General features: G+C 42.6%; 1 protein-coding gene across 2 annotated transcripts in view; it reads left to right on the top strand.

The window, feature by feature from the left end:
* Nucleotides 1-19,288, top strand: part of nckap5l (NCK-associated protein 5-like) — a 78,514-nt gene that overhangs the window by 45,002 nt on the left and 14,224 nt on the right. Inside the window, exons 1-6 of one of the 2 annotated variants that reach the window (XM_076267302.1) lie at nt 3,464-3,510; nt 3,710-3,865; nt 12,560-12,628; nt 12,821-12,859; nt 13,099-13,218; nt 17,792-17,884. In XM_076267302.1, the coding sequence (XP_076123417.1) occupies nt 3,716-3,865; nt 12,560-12,628; nt 12,821-12,859; nt 13,099-13,218; nt 17,792-17,884 (471 nt within the window). In that variant the 5' untranslated portion in view covers nt 3,464-3,510; nt 3,710-3,715. Of the gene's footprint in view, nt 1-3,463; nt 3,511-3,709; nt 3,866-12,559; nt 12,629-12,820; nt 12,860-13,098; nt 13,219-17,791; nt 17,885-19,288 lie in introns of those variants that run through there. The other variant, XM_076267301.1, reaches the window with a different exon arrangement.

The raw sequence follows: 19,288 nt of genomic DNA, 5'->3' as shown, positions 1-19,288 counted from the left end.
ATAAATGGGAAATGGTCGTTTGAGATTTAAGTTTTTTTTTTTTTTTTTACATTGCTCGACACAGCAATCAGCTTAAAAAGGTTTCAGACAGAATGTTCAGGCACAGAGATCTAACACAAAGATGGAGGCGTCATGGTCATGGTCATGTCAGATAGAGCATGATAGAGATATAGAGCTGCAGAGACCCCATCTCTTTGAAGTGTCAGGATTCTTCTCATTCTCTCATGTGTTGTGTTGAATGTGATGCCAGAGAAAAACAACCCCTTATGATGCAACATGGTGGCACCAGGCCAGAACTCTAGACCAGCGGTTCCCAAACATTTTTTCCCACATACCACCACCTACAGTACATCCTGACACAGATCGCGTACCCCCACCCCACCCCAACATATTCTATTGACGCATTCCAGGCATCATATTTAATTAGCCGCCCTACATGATAACAAATAACAAAATCAAAATGTACATCTGGTCTATGAGCTCTCACACTAAATGTACATCTGGTCTATGAGCTCTCACACTAAATGTACATCTGGTCTATGAGCTCTCACACTAAATGTACATCTGGTCTATGAGCTCTCACACTAAAAAAAACAGGGTGAACAACACAAACACAAAGAACAAAGAGAACATAGGCTTAAAGGAACCGTATGTAGGATTTTGGCCAAAACTGGTACTACAATCACTTTCAAAATACTGTAGAGCGGTGTACACCGCAGATGTGGTAACTAGAGCAGAGCTGGCAACCCAGATGCCGAAACACTACTGACTTTGTGATTACTAGATAGGTGGAGGGTGGCGGATCAGGCTAAAACACAAATATGTAAACATCAACAGTTGAGGGCTGCAACTTCACTTTTTTAAATGACGATATCCTGGCCGGACTACTGTTGTCAGTGATATAAGTATTTGAAATTAGCATGATTTCCTAATGTCTAGTGACAAATCAGGGCCATTTTATGATTAATTGAATTACATTTCTTACATACGGTTCCTTTAAGATTTAAAAAAATATATTTTTAACACCTTTCCAACATTGCCCTTTTCATGTCGCATACCCCCTAGTGAAAGCTTGCATATCACGGGCGGTACACGTACCACAATTTGGGAATCCCTGCTCTGGACCAAGAGCATCATTATCTGTAAAACTAACAATTTTGAAGGTTTCAAAGATGTAAAAGATTTGCTACTAAAAATGACTTGTGTGGATTGTGTGCTGTGTACAGTTCACTTCGCCCCCACATACTACTAATCAGTCTTTTATAGATCTCCCTGTGTTCTCGCTCGCCTGGAGAACAGACCTACTTAAATGCCAATCAGAGACAATTTAAGATTTCTACAGCACATACCTACTGTATTACTGTGCTTTTCCACCACAAAAGAAAACAAAGCAAAGGTTTGCACTTGGTACTAACTTGTAAGTAAAAACAGTCATGATTCCCACAAGCCTTTAGGCACTGTGTGTGTGTGTGTGTGTGTGTGTGTGTGTGTGTGTGTGTGTGTGTGTGTGTGAGTGTGTAGATTGTGCCTGAAATTCTGTTTGTGCCCCAAAATCTGCACAAACAGGTTTTGACTGTGGTTGTCTGTATGGCACTGCAAACAACCAGACACTCAAGACTTTTCTTGAGAAGCCACAGTAACGCATTGGTATGAGTCAGTCTCAGATGCAAGACACTAATACAGTTTTAGACAGCTGTTTGTGTTCAGCTCTTTGAGTTCAGGGTGCTTTATAAAAGCCCACTCAACACTCTGTCACAGATTTTTATTTATTTATTTTAAAGCGCCTTAGCTAAAAACACCTTTGGGCTTCGTTCTGGCAGGGCAACCATATGGTACCCTGAGCCAACCATGCATGACAACAGCTCCGGCGACGTGCCAGCGTCTGGGGCAGGGAAAAAACGCAGACCCTGTGCACACACACCCACACACACACACACACAAATAAACGACTCGCAGATGACTGCCTAACATTGCTACAGGACAAGTGTACCATGTGCTGAATGTGCACTGAACAGAGACCAAGGCAAAGTTTCCTGTTGGCCAGGGATAAGAATCGCACCCGAAATAACTCTCATGGCCAAAACAATAAGTGCTCATTGTTTATGGCTAAATGCCAGTATTATAAATACGATGATCTTTTTTGTAAGATCTAATCTGTTGATCCCAGCATTTGTCACAAAGTAACCTTTAATGTTGTCTCCAAGCTAATCACAAGGCTACCTTACAGGGGCACACACTATTTCAGCACATGACGACGTAGGAGATTTTCCCAGCATTCCCAGTCAAATGTCATTAGGAGTGAGCCTCTGTCATGTCATCTGAGTTGTAATGGCCTCAGCAGTGTTCCAGGTGTGAGCGGATGTGAGGTGTGGCCTCTGCCCCTGGGCGTTTAGTTAAAAGCATCATAGTGTTTCCGTGGGCAACAACAGGTGGCCATTTACTGGTAACTCTTTGGACAATAGGGTGAGGCGACAGGCTAGTTTCGCACTTTCCAGCCCAGAGACAATAGCATCTGAGTTCAGAAGCTTTTTCTGTTGTTTTGGTGGAGCCACACCTCACTCTTCACTTTCTAATGTGTCTTCACACATTGTGCTAATGATTTGAATTAACTTCTTTTTTTTTTAAATTGAGCTAAATTTAATTGAATTACAGTTTTTGCCCATTGCTTACACACTAAAATTGAATGCTTAGACCAAAGCCTCAATACCTAAACTAGCATACTTTAAACACTGTGTAACCACAGCTTAAACAAATTCTCTGCTTTGCACATTGTTTGCAACATACTTATTGCGAAACACAACACAGGGCTTCTTACATTAGACACTTGAAATGAAATCTCCTGTTATCATTGAGAAAACACTTCTGAGGCATAGCACTACAAATAGACTTCAGGTAAGTTATTGTGTATCTGTGCATCAAGTGTGTACTTTTACATGTGTACAGTTCTGTATTTGCCCCTTTACTCCCCATTTCTAAAACCTATCGAAGAATTATTTTCAGTGGGCCAATGAAAAGTAGCAAGTGCATTTTGACATAGATGTGAGTTGTTTATCTCCAAGAACTATGTCTTATTTGGCTGTGTGTAGAGTTTTGACATAATGAGCTAAATTCTGCAAAAAGTGTGTAAGCAATAGGCAAAAACTGTAATGACATTCGATTCAGTACAGTTTAATTCTATTTACATTAACAATTACTACTGTGTCAGAGCGCTTTACAGAACTCAGTCTCACCCTGGTTTGTACACGGGTCAGCTGCTTTGTGTTTTAGCGAAGCTGAAATATGAGTCAAAAGACCTGCTCCAGTGTAATGACAGTAGGTGACAGATAGCTTACACATGTAAGCACACAGCCTCTCACAGCTTCTGACATGCCACGCCTTAAATCTAGCAGAAGGCAGAGTGTTGCATGACAAGATAGTGGTACAACAGGCTGTGCTTCCCTGAAGGAAGACATCACAACACGCATTGTCTGTGTGTCACATGCTGGCTTGTATTATGTTGAAGGGCGCCAGGTGAGACGCAAGTGTTTTTTTACCCTGTGATGAAGTCAAGGAAAACAGTTTTATTTTATCCGTAGTTTTTTAAGCTATGTACAACCGTCCACTCGAAAGAATCGAACTGAAGAAAAAAAGTCAATGAGTATCTTTTACAATAGACGATCAGCTTTGCTGTATGTCTCTTCTCATCTCGTTTTCTCTGTCCCCACTCCAGGTGGTGATGTCTGAGGAGGCTGAACTAAGGGAGTGCAATGAGGCCTTTGAGTCAGAAGAGGGCGACGTCGACCCATTCCTGGAGGAGGAGGAGGGCGAGGAGGAGGAGGAGACAGAGAGCAGCCGAGAGCTGATGGAGAGACTCCGAGAACTGGAGGTGAGGTGGCGGGAGAGGGGGGGTCAGGGGGAGGAGGGGGGTGCACGCACAGTCCATGTCTATGCCCATCTGATTACAGATAGATAGATAGATAGATAGATAGATAGATACTTTATTGATCCCCAGGGGAAATTCAAGATACAGAAATACAAAAATACAGAACACACATTTGCAATAGTGTATTCAGGCCCTGATGTACTGAATGGGCAAGTGTGTCAACAGCCACAAATATGCATACTGGTGCCTTATTATGTTTATTATCGTCCTTATTGTGCTTTTTCTGTGGTGAAAAACTAGATTTGCTTAAACAAACTCCATAAATCAGACTGCAGAGTATATCCAAACATCTGTTGTTATAGAGTGGATGTTTATGAAGTTCCAGTGATGGAACGAAAAAGCTGCACTGTGGTTAAGATAAAAGTACAGTGTGTTTGTACCTGTTTTCCCACGTCCATTGGAATGGACATGACATATTTTTGTGTCTAGACCAATGAAAATCTGTGATTTCACCATTTTAATTATGCTTTGTAACTGATTGGATCCTGATGACCCAATCAGAATGCAGTTAGGGCCTGTAACTTGATCTGAGAGCACTTCAGACATCAGACAAGACAAGCATGGCTCTGAAGCTAGATAGGAACAGGAGTAAACACATTTTCCCCCTCATAAATATGAATTTATGTTTATGATAGCCTAACCAATTTGCACTCAGTATAATTCTAACCATTGCAGGTGATGATATTTGAAGTTAGTTTGAATATATTTCATAACAGTGTAGTACAGGATTTTTTCAAAGTTTAATGTCCATCCCAATGGACATCAGGTGTTGGGAGATGTTAGCCAACACTCATTTAGGCACTCACCAGGCAATGTTCTGACATATCCTCAAGACTCAAGCTATAATTTTGAATGCATTTTTTATTTATTTCAGCTATTTTGGATGAATGTGCACTCATTTTACTAAAATGTGTCGTCATTTTTATTAAATCGTGCTCTCATTTTATTAGATTGTGCACTGAATTCAGTGAAATGTGTGCTCGGTTTACTAAATAGTGTGTCCATTTTGCTAAATGGTGGGCTCATTTAGTCAAATTGTGCTATTTTTTTGTACAATGACTGCACATTTTAGTACAATGAGTGCACTATTTACTAAAAAGAGTGATTTAGTAGACAAGCACACTATGTAGTAAAATGAGTGCACAACTTAGGGTGCGTTCGTACATTCAATCTGACACTGAAAATAGAATAGCTCTCTGAAGTTCAAAAAACTAGTTTATTACATTTTACATAACATTTTAATATATTGTGTGCACGTTTTACTAAATTGTGCGTATGTTTACTAAATTTAGTAAAACGAGTGCACTATTTAGTATAACAAGCGCATGATTTAGCAATATGTGCACACAATTTAGTAAAATGAGCATATGTTTTCTGGATATACCAAAAAATATCTTGCAATGACTACTCTAGGGTTCCGTACTAACCATATTACAATCTATTCTTGTTAGTATAACAGTACCCAGAGTACGCTCTGGATGCTCTGAGAGTGTGACACTTTGAATAAACGAACGATAATTCCACCCACGGTCCAAATTTACGAACGGTTAAAAGTTTTAGAGTTGGCTCAGAGCACTTGGAGTGGCAATTTACAAATGTAAAATAAGTGCATAATTCAGTAAAACGAGTGTATATTATCTTGATATACAAAAACAATCTTGCAATGACATCTCCTGGGGGGTGTCATTGCAAGATTTTCTATGTATTGAGAAAACATACACTCGTTTTACTAAATCATGTGCTCGCTTTACTAAATTGTGCGCTCGTTATACTAGATTGTGCACACATTTTTGTGTATTGTGCGCTCGTTTAACTACAGTACATAGTGTGTTCATTTTACTAAATCATGCTCTCGTTTTATTAAAAAGTACACTTATTTTACTAAATTGTGTGCTCTTTTTCCAAAAATTAAAATGAGAATGTGATAAAATAAAATTAGTGCAATTTAGCAAATGAGCCCACAATGTAGTAAAATAAACACACTGTTTAGTAAAACAAACACACGATTTACAAAATTGAGCGCACAATTTAGTAAAATGAGCACACACACTTTGGTAAAGCACATTCCCTCCATATACACAAGCAAATTTGTTGCAAACATACCCTCGGTGTTCCGTATTGGAACATGTAATTAAAAAATTCAATTTAATTTAAAGACTGTGTGAAAACAACAGTGCAAAATGCAAAAAACAACGCAAACTGTGTGTGTATATTGAAAACTGCTAAACATTTTGTACTAGCACCACAGGTATTGTGTGGACGCAATCTGGCACATTAGTTAATGTGCATGTTTTGACCTGCTCATAGACATATAAAAACATTTAGACACATGCAAACATCCAGTTCCAAATGTTTAAGTCATATGTGATTATTACTTTTAATACTATATGTAAAAAAACATAGTGTTTTTTCCCTAAGTCCTCATGTCATTTTACACCTATTTAGTCGAGGCGTCCATTGTAATGGACATTAAAAAACAGTAATAAAGACATGATTTATCAAATAATTATATTTTCCCCTTTATTTCTACATTGGAGAGGAGTAAAAATCAGCTGAATAAAATTTTTTTTGCTCAACAGAAAAAAATCAGGTCTGAAGGGGTTAAGTCCAATGCAGTGGACCTTTGCATTCTGTGCATGTGTACAGTATAGAGAAGTTTGCTCCTCACAAGAGAATAAGTATAAGTATATTAACTATTTTGATCCCGTGAGGGAAATTTGGTCTCTGCATTTATCCCAATCCGTGAATTAGTAAAACACACTTAGCACACAGTGAACACACAGTGAGGTGAAGCACACACTAATCCTGACGCAGTGATCTGCCTGCTACAGCAGTGCTCGGGGAGCAGTGAGGGGTTAGGTGCCTTGCTCAAGGACACTTCAGCCCTTTCTACTGGTCAGGGTTCGAACTGGCAACCCTCCTATTACAAGTCTGAAGCACTAATCAGTAGGCCAAGGCTGCCCCAATATGTCTCTCTCTTTCTCTCCTTGATATATATTTTCTGAATCCATGAGAGTTCAAAGACTCTCATAAATAGGACAACTAAGAGGACTTAAAAGTGTTGGTGCTAGAGGGAAGGAGTTTCTATTGATGAGTGCGATGACTACTGCTCAGGTAAACCCTGACATTTCTACTTTACAACAGTAAATGTTCATTCTTTTTGAAAGTTTTACTTTCTTTGGACTTCAAAACCTGTCACCTCACTCTTAATTAACCTCTTTTGGCCTTCACATTATAGATAAGGATGGTGTTAAGAATGTCACTGCTGTCTACCCGAAGAAAAAAAAATAATAATATTTTTTTTTTGTTACTATGTGCCATGAACATCCCTTCAGGCCTTAGATAGCCCTGAAACATCATGTATTTTCTTTAATGCTAATCAGGGTCTGCCAGCTGAGAATGTCGTTGTCTGTTTGTAGTGATATGAAAGATGAAGTGAAGCAGGGGAAATTGTTATTAGAAGGGCAGACACTTAAGCTCTCAGACTGCATGGGCTTAAGAGCTCCCGTGCTACGCTCAAAAACCCGGGAGCACCTCCTGATCTGACACACTCTCCCCACAGCTATCTGTGGAGGAACAGGGTCATGGGTTCATTTCCCACGGAGCTTTCCAGAGGACCAACATTATCTTTCACTGCCCACACAAATCACTCTGTAACTTCGTCCCTTTGCCTTCGGAATGACTAAATGTGAATGAAGCGAGGGAATTATTTGGGTAAACACTGAATTTCAGTCATGGGATAAGCAATGACAGACACCGCAGTGGTATTTATTGGGAGGGCTGCTATCGCAAACAAGCGAGTGCTCTCTTAGTCCACAAGAGGGCTCCCTCTCCTCATGAGTACCAGCACACCCCATCAGTAAAGTGTTCTTGCAGTCTTTGCTTTGTAAGATGTTTCAGCCAAGAAAAACATTTTGGACATATTAATAAAGCCTTATTGATGTAGAATTTATCTTTGAATCTTTTTCCCTTAGCATATCAGAAAACCTACTTTTGTAAGTGTAGGTGATCTAACATAGCCTAGCGCTCACTGAATCCTTGGTGTGCTTCCTATTTCATGGTGTTCTGAAATACATGATTCTGCCACAGAGGAACCATTGTGACATACAGCGCTTCACACAACAGATCTGTTGTCAACATGTAGCTGCTGCTCACTGGTGGTTTTCATCTGGAAGATCACTCATATCCTGAGTGTGGACAGACACCCCCTGAAACAATGACATAATGATCCGCATTTAAAAGTGACTTTTTCCTCATTTTGGGAAGTGGGATCTATGTGGTCCCTGCCCCCTCTCCACACAATGCACACATACTAGCCTACTGGCTTTCCAGCTGACACATTAGCTAGCTTGTCTGCGTTAGCTAGCTTGTCTGCGTCCCTCCCTCAGGTACTCAGGACTGGTTTTGTACCCTGATGATGATTCATGGATTACGTAATGCCGGCTTGACCCACCTGGGGTATGATTTGTGGAAACGTTGATCCAAAGCAGACATTTTCTGCCATGACATTGACTGCTTGTTTCGCTCAAACGTAGCATCATATGGACATGTTGACAAAGTTAAAAACTTGGTTTTCACCAGAGGTAGTGTTAAATGTAATGTTGCCTGAGAGAAATGGAAATCAAGTAAATCTAATATGATTATCACTGAATTCATTGCATTATATTTTGATAATGATCTATTGTACAGTTATATGACTATAATCTATCATGAATTTAAAAATGGCATCTTATGGCTGGATGTAAAGACTGCCCTGGGGTCTACTGCAGTGTTTTATAAGGCTGCTATAAAAGCCTGTTCACTTGCAGGGAGGGCATCTGTGAGCTTCATCATGGTTTGCCGATTCTGTCCTTTCCATAGCAGCGGTCACTAGTGTTTGTGTGTGTGTAAATGTCTGTGTCTGTGTGTGTGTGTGTGTGTGTGTGTGTGTGTGTGTGTGTGTGTGTGTGTGTGTGTGTGTGTGTGTGTGTGTGTGTGTGTGTGTGTGTGTGTGAGAGAGAGAGTGTGTGTGAGCATTGCATTTCACAGTGACAGATGTCACGGCTGACTAGTTCGCCGCTAATTCAAATCTGTTTTGCTTAACCTTTTGATTTAATTTCTTTCTCCCTCTCTCTTTCTCTCTCTCTCTCTCTCTCTCTTTTTCTCTCTCTCTCCTTCCTCACTTTCCCCCACAATCCCCCGTTGCTGAATGATTGTGCCGGCCTGATATTAAGTACTTGAGTTTAAACCTTTATTGCTTTAGTCCCTGTCAAAGATTTTCCAAACATTATCAAAACTTTTAAAGTCGTCTCTTCTCGCCTCCTCTCTCCCTCTCTCTTTCTCTCTCTCTCTCTCTCTCTCTCTCTCTCTCCTTTTCTTTGTCACACACACAGACATGCACAGGTACAAACTTCTGACTCATCCAACACTATCTCTAACTCTTAACAACACATGCACAGGCACATACTCTACTCTTCTCCCTGTTGTATTCTTTCACTTGTTTTCACATTCAAATTGACACACACACACACACACACACACACACACAATCCATCTCAATGCATACACAACCTCACACTGTTTCTCCCTCTACTCCACTGCTTTCTTGCTTTCTCCCTTTCTTTCCTGCACTCTCTTCCCTGCTCTACCTCCCTCCCTCCTTGCTCGCTCTCTCTCCCTCTCTCCCTCTCTGTCTCTCTCTCTCTCTCTCTCTCTTTGTCCTCTCGGTGTGGAAACAGTGGAGTGCTCTGATAAGCTCTCCTCTTCCTCGTCCTCCTCCTCTTCCTCCTCCAGCAGGCTCTTCCATATGTGTTGTAATATGCTCAGCACTTTGCTGCTCCGGCAGCGCGCTCCAAAGCCCACAGAAACCTGCAGGAGGCACCCAGACACGGCTAGATGGTCTGGAGTTGAGAGGGGCACTCGACATGGGGCATGTGGACTTGGTGGGGTAGAGGGTGTGCGTTGGGGATGCACTGTGGGGTGCTGAAAGGCTGGGGCATTCAGAGCTGTGTGTGGTGGTGGTGGTGATGGTGATGGTGGTGGTGGTAGTGAGGAGGCTGGAGGTTTCTCACTCAGCTTGGCCGCTAGAGCCGCGAGGAGGCCAGCTGTACTCGCTCACCACTTAGAGAGGTGAAGAGTCCTAAACAAACAGCCAGAAGGCTGTAGGCTCTTAGAGTGTGAGTCATGGGTACGAATACTCACACTCATCCTCACACATACAGACACACACATACACAAACACACACACACACTCTCAAAGGCACACATATTTGACACATATCTACAGTCATATCTACACACGCTGAGGCACATATGCGCACAGGCAGGCATTGACAGGTGGTCGGAGACACTCTTGTAGGAGCGCTTTTACTCCCCCACACGTGATGCAGTCTCAGCTATCCAGTTATTTGTGTCGTATAGCACACACACACACACACACACACACACACACACACACTCTCTCTCGACACACATATACTCTGTCTTTCTCTCTCTCTTACACACACATACACACTCTCTCTCGACACACACAAACTCTGTCTGTGTCTCTATATCTCTCTTTCTCTCTCTCTCTCTCTCTCTCTCACACACACACACACACACACTCTCTCTCTCTCTCTCTTAAAGTGAATGTGTTGAAAACAACACAACTTGCGTTGTTTTTAAATACATCTCTGTGTCCAGGTAGGGACAACGCATTAGTGCACATACACACTCTCTCTGAATTCTCGACACACACACTCTCTCTCACACACACACACACACACACACACAAACACACTTAACACAATAAGACACAATGAGCCTCGGGGGTGCGGACTGATCAGTATGTGAAGTGTGAGGTAAACGGATGCGAGAGAAGCATCAGTGGCGGCGCCTCACTCATTGCATGCAGCGTGATTGCTCTCTGCTCATCCAGTGCTGATTGGACTGGAGCCCAGCCCCCAGAACCCCCCCCCCCCCCCAAGCCCTCCACACATCCCTCCCAGTCCACAATGACTCCCCCACCCCACCCCCCATCTGTGAGTTCTCTTACTGTTCAACAACAGCCCACGTACATGCCCTCTGGCAGTGAATGTCTGCAGACCAAGCTGTTTCTCTGAGACTGAAATTAAAACGTCTTGTGTCTTGATTTTGATCTGTATTCAGCAAAGATCTTTATAACAGAACAGATAACAGAACCCAGAGAAGGGTTCAAGGTTTTGTGTCTAGTTACCCATCACATCAGATCAGGCCTATAGCTGTTTCACTTTGAGGCTTTTATTCTTCAGAAGCTATGAATACTAGATACTACTGTGGAGTATAGATTCAATTCAAAAAGTTACTTTTACAGAAGACTTTTCTGTAGTGTAGTATTTTGTATCAGTTTCATAACACAACCACATACATACTCTCACACACACACACACACACACACACACACACACACACACACACACACACACACACACACACACACACACACACACACACACACACACACACACACACACACACACACACGCAGGAGCATATGCACACACAGTCACACACACGGACATGGCGCCTTTCCAATGCTTTTCCAATTGCTAATTCCAATCGACTTTGTCACCTTTTCTATCCTACCAGCAATGATTTCTAAGGGGAGATGGTCACTGAAGGGCTACCTCCAGCTTCTCTTTGATTTTCCCCTCCACACTACTCGAAAATGCACCCAGACAAGCAAATCATGAGGCAACTCTGCTCCCCGAACAATTAAAACCAGAATCGATGCTGGACGGGGAACTCACTGGTCTCCTTGGCTATGGTGCAGCAGTGGACAGTCGCATAGGGAGAAGGGAAGGTTGGGGAGCGGGGCTGTGTTTTTGTTGAGGAGTAGATATTTGTTATTCTTTGAGAGTGAGAGAGAGAACAGAGACGTTTATCCTTGTGGTGTTAACTTAAGTAAGCATTAGTATCATTTAGGACTAGACTTTCTTTGAGGCTTTGCTGTTCCTCACACATGCGTATTTGCGCATGCACACACACGGTGGAACACACAGAATACAAACAAGGAGCACACAACAAGCTCACACAAACACAGACACAGACAAACACACAGGCACACACACACAGACACACACAGACACACACACACACACAGTCTTTTTGTTTCCTCCTTTCCTCATTATCACAGTAGCAGACTACCTCTGTGGGATCATAATGGCTGAGGGACCCTGTGATGGATTGTTTCGTGGGCGAGAGGAGGCTCTGAAAAGAACTAGAGAATGACATAAAAACAAGCAAAACAGACAGCCTGGTCCTATTCTACCTCTACATCTTCTTTCCTGCTTGTTCTTTGTCTGCCATAGTCTTCTCGTCTGCCCTACATCCTTTTTACAGTTATGAAGTGTCTTACAGTAGCTTAACTTTCTGGACTCTTCAAAGGGTTATGCAATATCAAACTGGGAGTGGTCTTCAGAGGTTAAAAGTGGATTTTTTTTTCACAAATCAAAGTCAATTGTCTGTCTTAGGTGTCTGGCTGACTGTTTTTGGTTCATTTTGTGATTCCTTTTGTCATCCAATGCTTACAGTATGTTGTATTCTCTATGTTGATTCTCCTGTGACTTGCTTTCAGCTTATCCTGATATCTTATAAATTCCTTATTATTTTTTCTCCCTCCCCCTTCATATTTTACAGGCTGAGAATTCGGCCCTTGCTCTCGCAAATGAAAGCCAGAGAGAGGCATATGAGAGGTGCCTGGACGAGGTAATGTGGAAATGGGAAATCTCATGCATGCTATTTATTAATGTCCAGTTCTGATTAAATCCAATCTGTCTTGACTTTGGTTGCAGTCATCTTTAAATAAAAGTAATCTTTTGTGTTTTTTTTGTGTATGTATGGTTGTCATTTATTGCTGTTTGCTGATTTGTGCAACACCCTGTTTTATTTATTTTTTAGGTGGCCAACCATGTGGTACAGGCTCTTCTTAATCAAAAGGTGCAAAAGAAGGTTCAGTTATGTTACCTTGACATTTCAATTACTAGACTCAGTTACATTATCTTGACATTTGCCTTGGTAATGATTATTTCTGTTGCTGAGCACAATGTGTTTGCATAGTATTTGTTACAATTTGAAACAATTCAAATGGTGTGTGTGTGTATGTGTGTGTGCTCGTGTTTGTGTGTGTGTGTGTGTGTGTGTGTGTGTGTGTGTGTGTGTCTGTGCACTTGTTTCAGGACCTACGGGAGGAATGCATCAAGCTGAAAATGCGTGTCTTTGACCTAGAGAGGCAAAACCGGACGTTGACAGAGCTTTTCACACAAAAACTCCACACAAATCCTAATCCCCTTCAACAGGTAAGGTGGATTACACACACACACACACACACACACATACACACACACACACACACACACACACACGTCTCGCTATGGTTTGTGGAAATGCAATACCAGCAACTTGAACGCTAGTACACAATATATTCATTGATGTATTTAGGACCTACAGCGATTAGATAGCCTTTTACATAATCCTGTGCTAGCATCATTTTGTGATTGGAGATCCCATCCTTCCAAGCAATGTAGCAGAATAAGTTGATCACAAGGCACACACACACACACACACACACACACACACACACACCCTCTCTCGCCCTGCCAGGATCCCTAATCTCATGCGTGGCATTCATCCCACTTTTGACACCAGCGAAACAAATGTGTTACTTCAACCTGACCCATATCTGTACCGAGCCAGACATGCTCCCATGCTTTCACTTGGGGCTGATGCGACACACACCTGTGCCAGCTCAACACAGCACCGGACAGGAATCTTATTAGTCCAGTCCAGTGTGTCCGTCAAGAGCAAACTCTAGTGGACTGCAGGTGTGTGCAAGATGCGCTCCCGCACACACCCACAAGCACCTCTTGATATGATACTTGAGGTATTGTGCAAAAGCCATTTGGTTGTCACGGCGCCTGTGCTGTTGTGTCATTGTGTAAGCTGTTACGCCAATGTTTTGTAGTTGTGCGTCATCAAGGCACTGCGTGTTTGGGCTCTTCGGAAGTCGAACAGTGTGACTGCAGACGGAATTCACCAGCTGTTTTACCTCCACTCTGCTGTCCTGTGAGCCTGCTAATGAGAAAATCAACTGGGGCGAAGCTTTCATTTTTGCTCTCGTTTATTCATAAGGCAGCATCGGAGGCACTGCTTCATCTGCCTGTGAAATCAGTGTTGCCAAAGCAGCCCCTCACCTTCCCCTGCCCCACACCCTGTTACCCTCACCACCCCCACTCACTTCCTTCTCTCCCCATGAGACGAGAAGTCCAGTGGAACTCGTCACAGTGTTTGTGACTGTTGCGCATATCCCACTCTTTAATTAATTTGATAAAATGATAAAAGTGTGTGAGAGAGAGAAGGGGGGGGGGGTAAACTCATCGTGAGCTGCTTCTCTCTCTGTTGCTGCTTTCCACTGTCTGTGCGCTCTCCCAATCTTGGGTCTCATCAGTCCCCAGCTCACTCCCTGAGTCATGCAGAAGAGCCGCCCGCGCGGCACTGTTCCGTGCCTGTCACGCGTGTCCTCGTTAACGGAACAAATGTTCCGAAATTAGGGAGGCCGGTTTTCGTGGGAGGGGAAATCACTGGAAAGCTCGATCACTCTGCATTAGCCTCGGAGCTGTCATGGTGATTTGGTGAGCCACCCGTTGCCACGGTGATTGTTTTTCTGGAGAGGGGATGTGTCTCTCGGTGGCGGTTATTTGTGGGACTGCAATTCAGCGGTCCAGGCAATCAGTTATCATCGCATATGTGGCTGCCCAAGTAACCTTGTTGTTAAAAGGGAGTTTTTCCTTGCTCCTGTCATCTTAGTGTTCGCTCTTGGGGTGTCAGGCCCTGGGCTCTGTAAAGCACGTTGAGATAATTCCAGTTGTTGTTTTGGCGGTATAAAGTTATAATTGGATTGAATTGAATTTCAGTCTGTCCACTGTGCCTTCATTTTCAGCATGTGTGGGAAACATGTAACTCAAAGGGCCCTATCTTAGCGATCTAAAACGTATGGTCACTGGCGAATAGCTAAAATAAATGTAGGGGTTTGTCCAGTCCACATTGGGGGTGGTTTTGTTATCAAACGTAAAAAGCACAAAAAGGTTGGTCTTATGTTTCTTAATCAATCATGGGTGTGTTTTGGGCATAACATCCTTTAAACCAATGAGAATGGCACCTGTCATTCCCTTTAACAGCAAGCAGCGCAACTTCAAACAGCGTATCAGTATTTTGATAGTCAGTGGCGCATTTGAAGGAATCTGCTTGCACGTGCGACCGTATGGAACAGGTATTCTACTTAACCATGCTTTACTAAAACCTAGCAGAGTATAGCCTACACGCATCTGCACTCGTCTATTATTTGAACTCATAGGCAAAGTAAAAAAACTGTTATACAGTACACAATTAATTACTTTCACTATTGACTAACAATGGGTTACCATCGAAAACATAGCCTGAAAAAAGCAACACTTACCCCAATAATGTTTGAATGACTGAATAAAAAACCTAAGGAAATTTATCCTGCAGAGGAGTTGCTGCTTTCCTCTTGTGGCAGTGCGTTTTCAGCTGTGCTTCTTATGTGCTATAGACCAGAAGTGCGTTCAAATTCGCAAACATAATAGGCGAACGTTTGCGAACACTCGTTGTCTGAGGAGGTAGTTCTCCGTGAACATACAGCGGAGCTGGACGTGAGTTTGACAAAGGCAACAATGCAATTACCTTGCAATTACACCAAATTGTTCAAATTTAACTGTTCAAAGAAAACATGTTCACTACAAACGTTCGCCACTGTTTGCCAAATTTGAACGCACCTCAGGTTTTTCTTGGTCAGTGTAATGCTTTTTAGATGGTGTAAGATAGTGGTTTTTAGATAATGCGCCAGACCACACCTTAGGTTGTTAATTACCACATCCCTGGGCGCATTGTGTAATAACAGAGAAGGGCATGGCGGGAAAAAAAATTGAGTATAAGATAAGAATACGCTATGCGCTGGGTTTTAGATCGCCAAGATAGGGCACTTAATGTCATTACGTAAAGTTTGGTTGCCTGTAGTTGTGGGGAAAAATCCTTTCCATGAGAATTGCCCTGTGTTCAGAACGTCCACTCATTCAGTATGCAATACACTGTCAATAACTACTGTATATGGTGGTTGGTCACTATATATTGCACATTGTGTTTCAAACTCAGGGTTAGTCATAGAGATAGACCTGAATTTCCCCTTGGGGATCAATAAAGTATCTATTTATCTATCTATCTATCTATCTGATGGAGTGCCATGTACAGACTCCTAGATGAATCCGTGACTATAGAGCCCCGGCTCTGTGATATGAGAATAAATTAGTTCGAGGTCACTGGTTATTTCTTTGAAGTGTGAGACATGTGGTCGTTCTCCATCTTTCTAGTTCACTCTCACTCTCTTCCTTGTTCCCTTGCTCCCATGGTTTTTCTCTAACCCTTGGTCTTTTTGGTCATTCACTGTACTCCCAGTGGTCTACCAGGAGTTTTTCATCATCATTTCTCTTTCTTCTCTCTCTCTCTCTCTCTCTCCCTCTCTCTCTCTCTCTCTCTTCTCCCACTCCATATTTCCCTCCCTCTGTAACATACAGAGTATGTGTGTTTACCGTACTCCCCTTCTCTTTCCTCTCGATCTCTACCGTGCTCCTCTCATCATCCCCTCCTCCCTCTTTCCTCTCGATCTCTACCGTGCTCCTCTCATCATCCCCTCCTCCCTCTTTCTTCTCTTCTGTTATTCAGATAGGGCACTCTCTCTCTCTCTTTGTCCGTCTACACACACACTCTTATCAGTGGCATTAGTATTCCAGTGGCCTCACTTGAGAAAGAAAAGGAGGCAGAGTGTGTGTGTGTGTGGGGGGGGGGGGGGCAGAGTGGGGGGATGGAGGTAGAGAGTGGGGGGATGGAGGTGCAGGTAGAGGTTTGAAAGGAAGAGAAATCTTGATGCCGCTTTTAATCTAAACAAATCCTGTCTGTAATTGCCAGGAGAGTGAAATGGCATTTTCTACTACCCTGAATGGAGATGGAAACTGTCCGAAACTGCTTCCACTCTCTCCATCACACTGTCATTCATGAAGTGGAGGGATGCATCTAGGACCGATGAGATAATAGCGCCCCCCCCCCCCCCCCACACACACACACACACACTCCCCCATCCCCACCCTACATGCATCCATCCTCTTACTGTCCTCCTCCCGCTCTCTCTATCTGCTTTCGTTTTTTTTTCTTCTTGCATTTATTAGGTGACTGCATAAGAGTATGTGATGCTATCTTTTCGGGCCCATGCAATTTAATTACTTTAGGTCAGGAGAATTGGGCTGAAAAGTGGTTGGTGCGCCTGGGAAAATGCAATTTCTCCCAAGTTTTTTTTTTTGTGTATGTTAGTGAGGGTATGATGGATGGCATTGTAATCGGTGCTGTTGGTTGGTATTTGTATTTGTGTGTGTGTGTGTGTGTGTGTGTGTGTGTGTGTGTGTGTGTGTGTGTAGTTGGCCATTTTTATTTTGTTTAAGTGTTTGCATATCCTCCAGTGCTTGTTGACGCCATCTTGCCATACTTTCGCCTCGTATCCAAGCTGCCGACATTCAGTCGAACCAGTGAGAAGAAAACCATCGCCTGTAGTTCCTTTATGACAGCAGTAGTCTCCACAGCCTCTCCCACAGGAAGTCTGATCACAAAAGACAATGCTTTCACAAATTAAATTGCATCAAGCGCACCAACCAATTACGCTCACACACTCTCAACACCGCTCAATTCATCCTGCTCCAGATGGTCCCTTTTTAAACGCTTTACCTACAACATCTTGGAAGAGGTCTGCATTAGACAGATGACATGTAATTGGAGCATTTGTTTGAAAAAAACTCTCAATCTCTTTTGCAGTTGCCATCGGTGACTCTTGCAGAGCACAATTTGGAAGACACTGTGACGAGCACAGAGAAGATGGTAGCGTCTCACTGCCAGGGGGAAGCCAAGGTGAGCGGTTTGTTTTGATGCTTAAGGGTACAAACACTCAAAAATGGATACAAAGGTCTTTATTCTACCAAGCAGCTTTGTGTTTTCCAGCTTTCGCATATATTCCCCTTGACTGAAGTTCCATAGTGCCATAATGACAGTTGCCCACTTCAGGCGGGGCAAACCTATAGTCTGGGTGTTTCTTAAGTAAATACCAATTTCTGTAAACACCATATTCTGCCTTTGACATTTTGGAACAAGAACGCTGGCAGAAACTAAAAAAGCGGTCTGCATAACTTCTTTTGTCAGAAAAAGACACTAAGTCTGAACGCATCCTTACTGTCTTACTGAAAAATGGGCCTTGCAGCCGACGTCCACACAGGAGGGTGGCGACAAGGACATTGAGGTTGGGGGTGAAGACACAGCAAATAGCAAACATTGATTGTGGTGAAAAGTGCAGTTTTGTTTACAGTGCTCAAAACAAGTGATCTGGCACACTGCCAACTTTCCACAAAAACAAAACAAAAATTAACCAACAGGTTTTCAAATGAATTACCTCAGTGTGTCCTTGTCGCCACCATCCTCTATGGACATGGGCTGCAAGGCCCATCTTTCACACTGTTCTTGCATCTGAGTTGATTCAGTGCAAGGCTGAAGTGAAGCACATATCAGTCGTTGGTAGCAAAGGATTTTGATTACTTGATTACAGTTTTGTGTTTAATAATAGGCCACACAGTAGGATTTTAAGTTGCGGCGCCTGAAACATGCATTTTTCTGTGCCGTTTCATCAACCGTTTCTTTTTTTTTTAAATCAGTATTGATTTACTGATCAAATGATTTGGTTAATTGACTTGATTGTTGGGTTTACAGCATCAAATACTTTCATTTGAAGCTATTCATGCTACCAAGCCCGCCTTCATTCTGAAGTTTAGCGCTGTGGCTGTGATCACAGCGTGTTGGGAAGAATATAGAACTGAACTAGAGATGCACAAAAGTACTTAATATGCTGTACATTATATAGAAAGCCTCTCATCCTAAATGTAATATGCACTGAAGATCACACCTTATCACTCTGAAAGCTGTAGAATCTCATCTCATGGCACTGCCTCGTGCTAATATAGAGTAATGATAAGAAGGAAGAATTTTGCTGGGTCATACTCTGGCTCCTACTGGGAAGTTACCCCTTGAAGTGATGCTGCTTTTTGAGGGGGGGACTTCTTGAGAGTCTACATCTGAGTTTTTTTTATTTGTGCTTTTGTGACAGTCTATAAGTGTTTAGTTTCTTTCAGCCGTCTGCAGACTGGCCAGAAAATGAGAAGTCTGAGAAAAAGCAGCTCTTTTAAGATCTAGTGTTCAGCCCTGTGTCGGTCTGGTTTACATTCAAACCCTGCTGCAGTAACAGATCTCAGACAATGACAAAGAGCT

The sequence above is a fragment of the Alosa pseudoharengus genome, unplaced genomic scaffold (genome assembly GCF_046254945.1).
Source record: "Alosa pseudoharengus isolate Yale_2024_CS ecotype anadromous, Long Island Sound unplaced genomic scaffold, YU_APseudo_1.1 YU_APseudo_1.1_scf_5, whole genome shotgun sequence".
Taxonomy (NCBI): domain Eukaryota; kingdom Metazoa; phylum Chordata; class Actinopteri; order Clupeiformes; family Clupeidae; genus Alosa; species Alosa pseudoharengus.
Note: the sequence above shows the minus strand (reverse complement) of the source record. Positions and strands in the feature narration are given on the sequence as shown.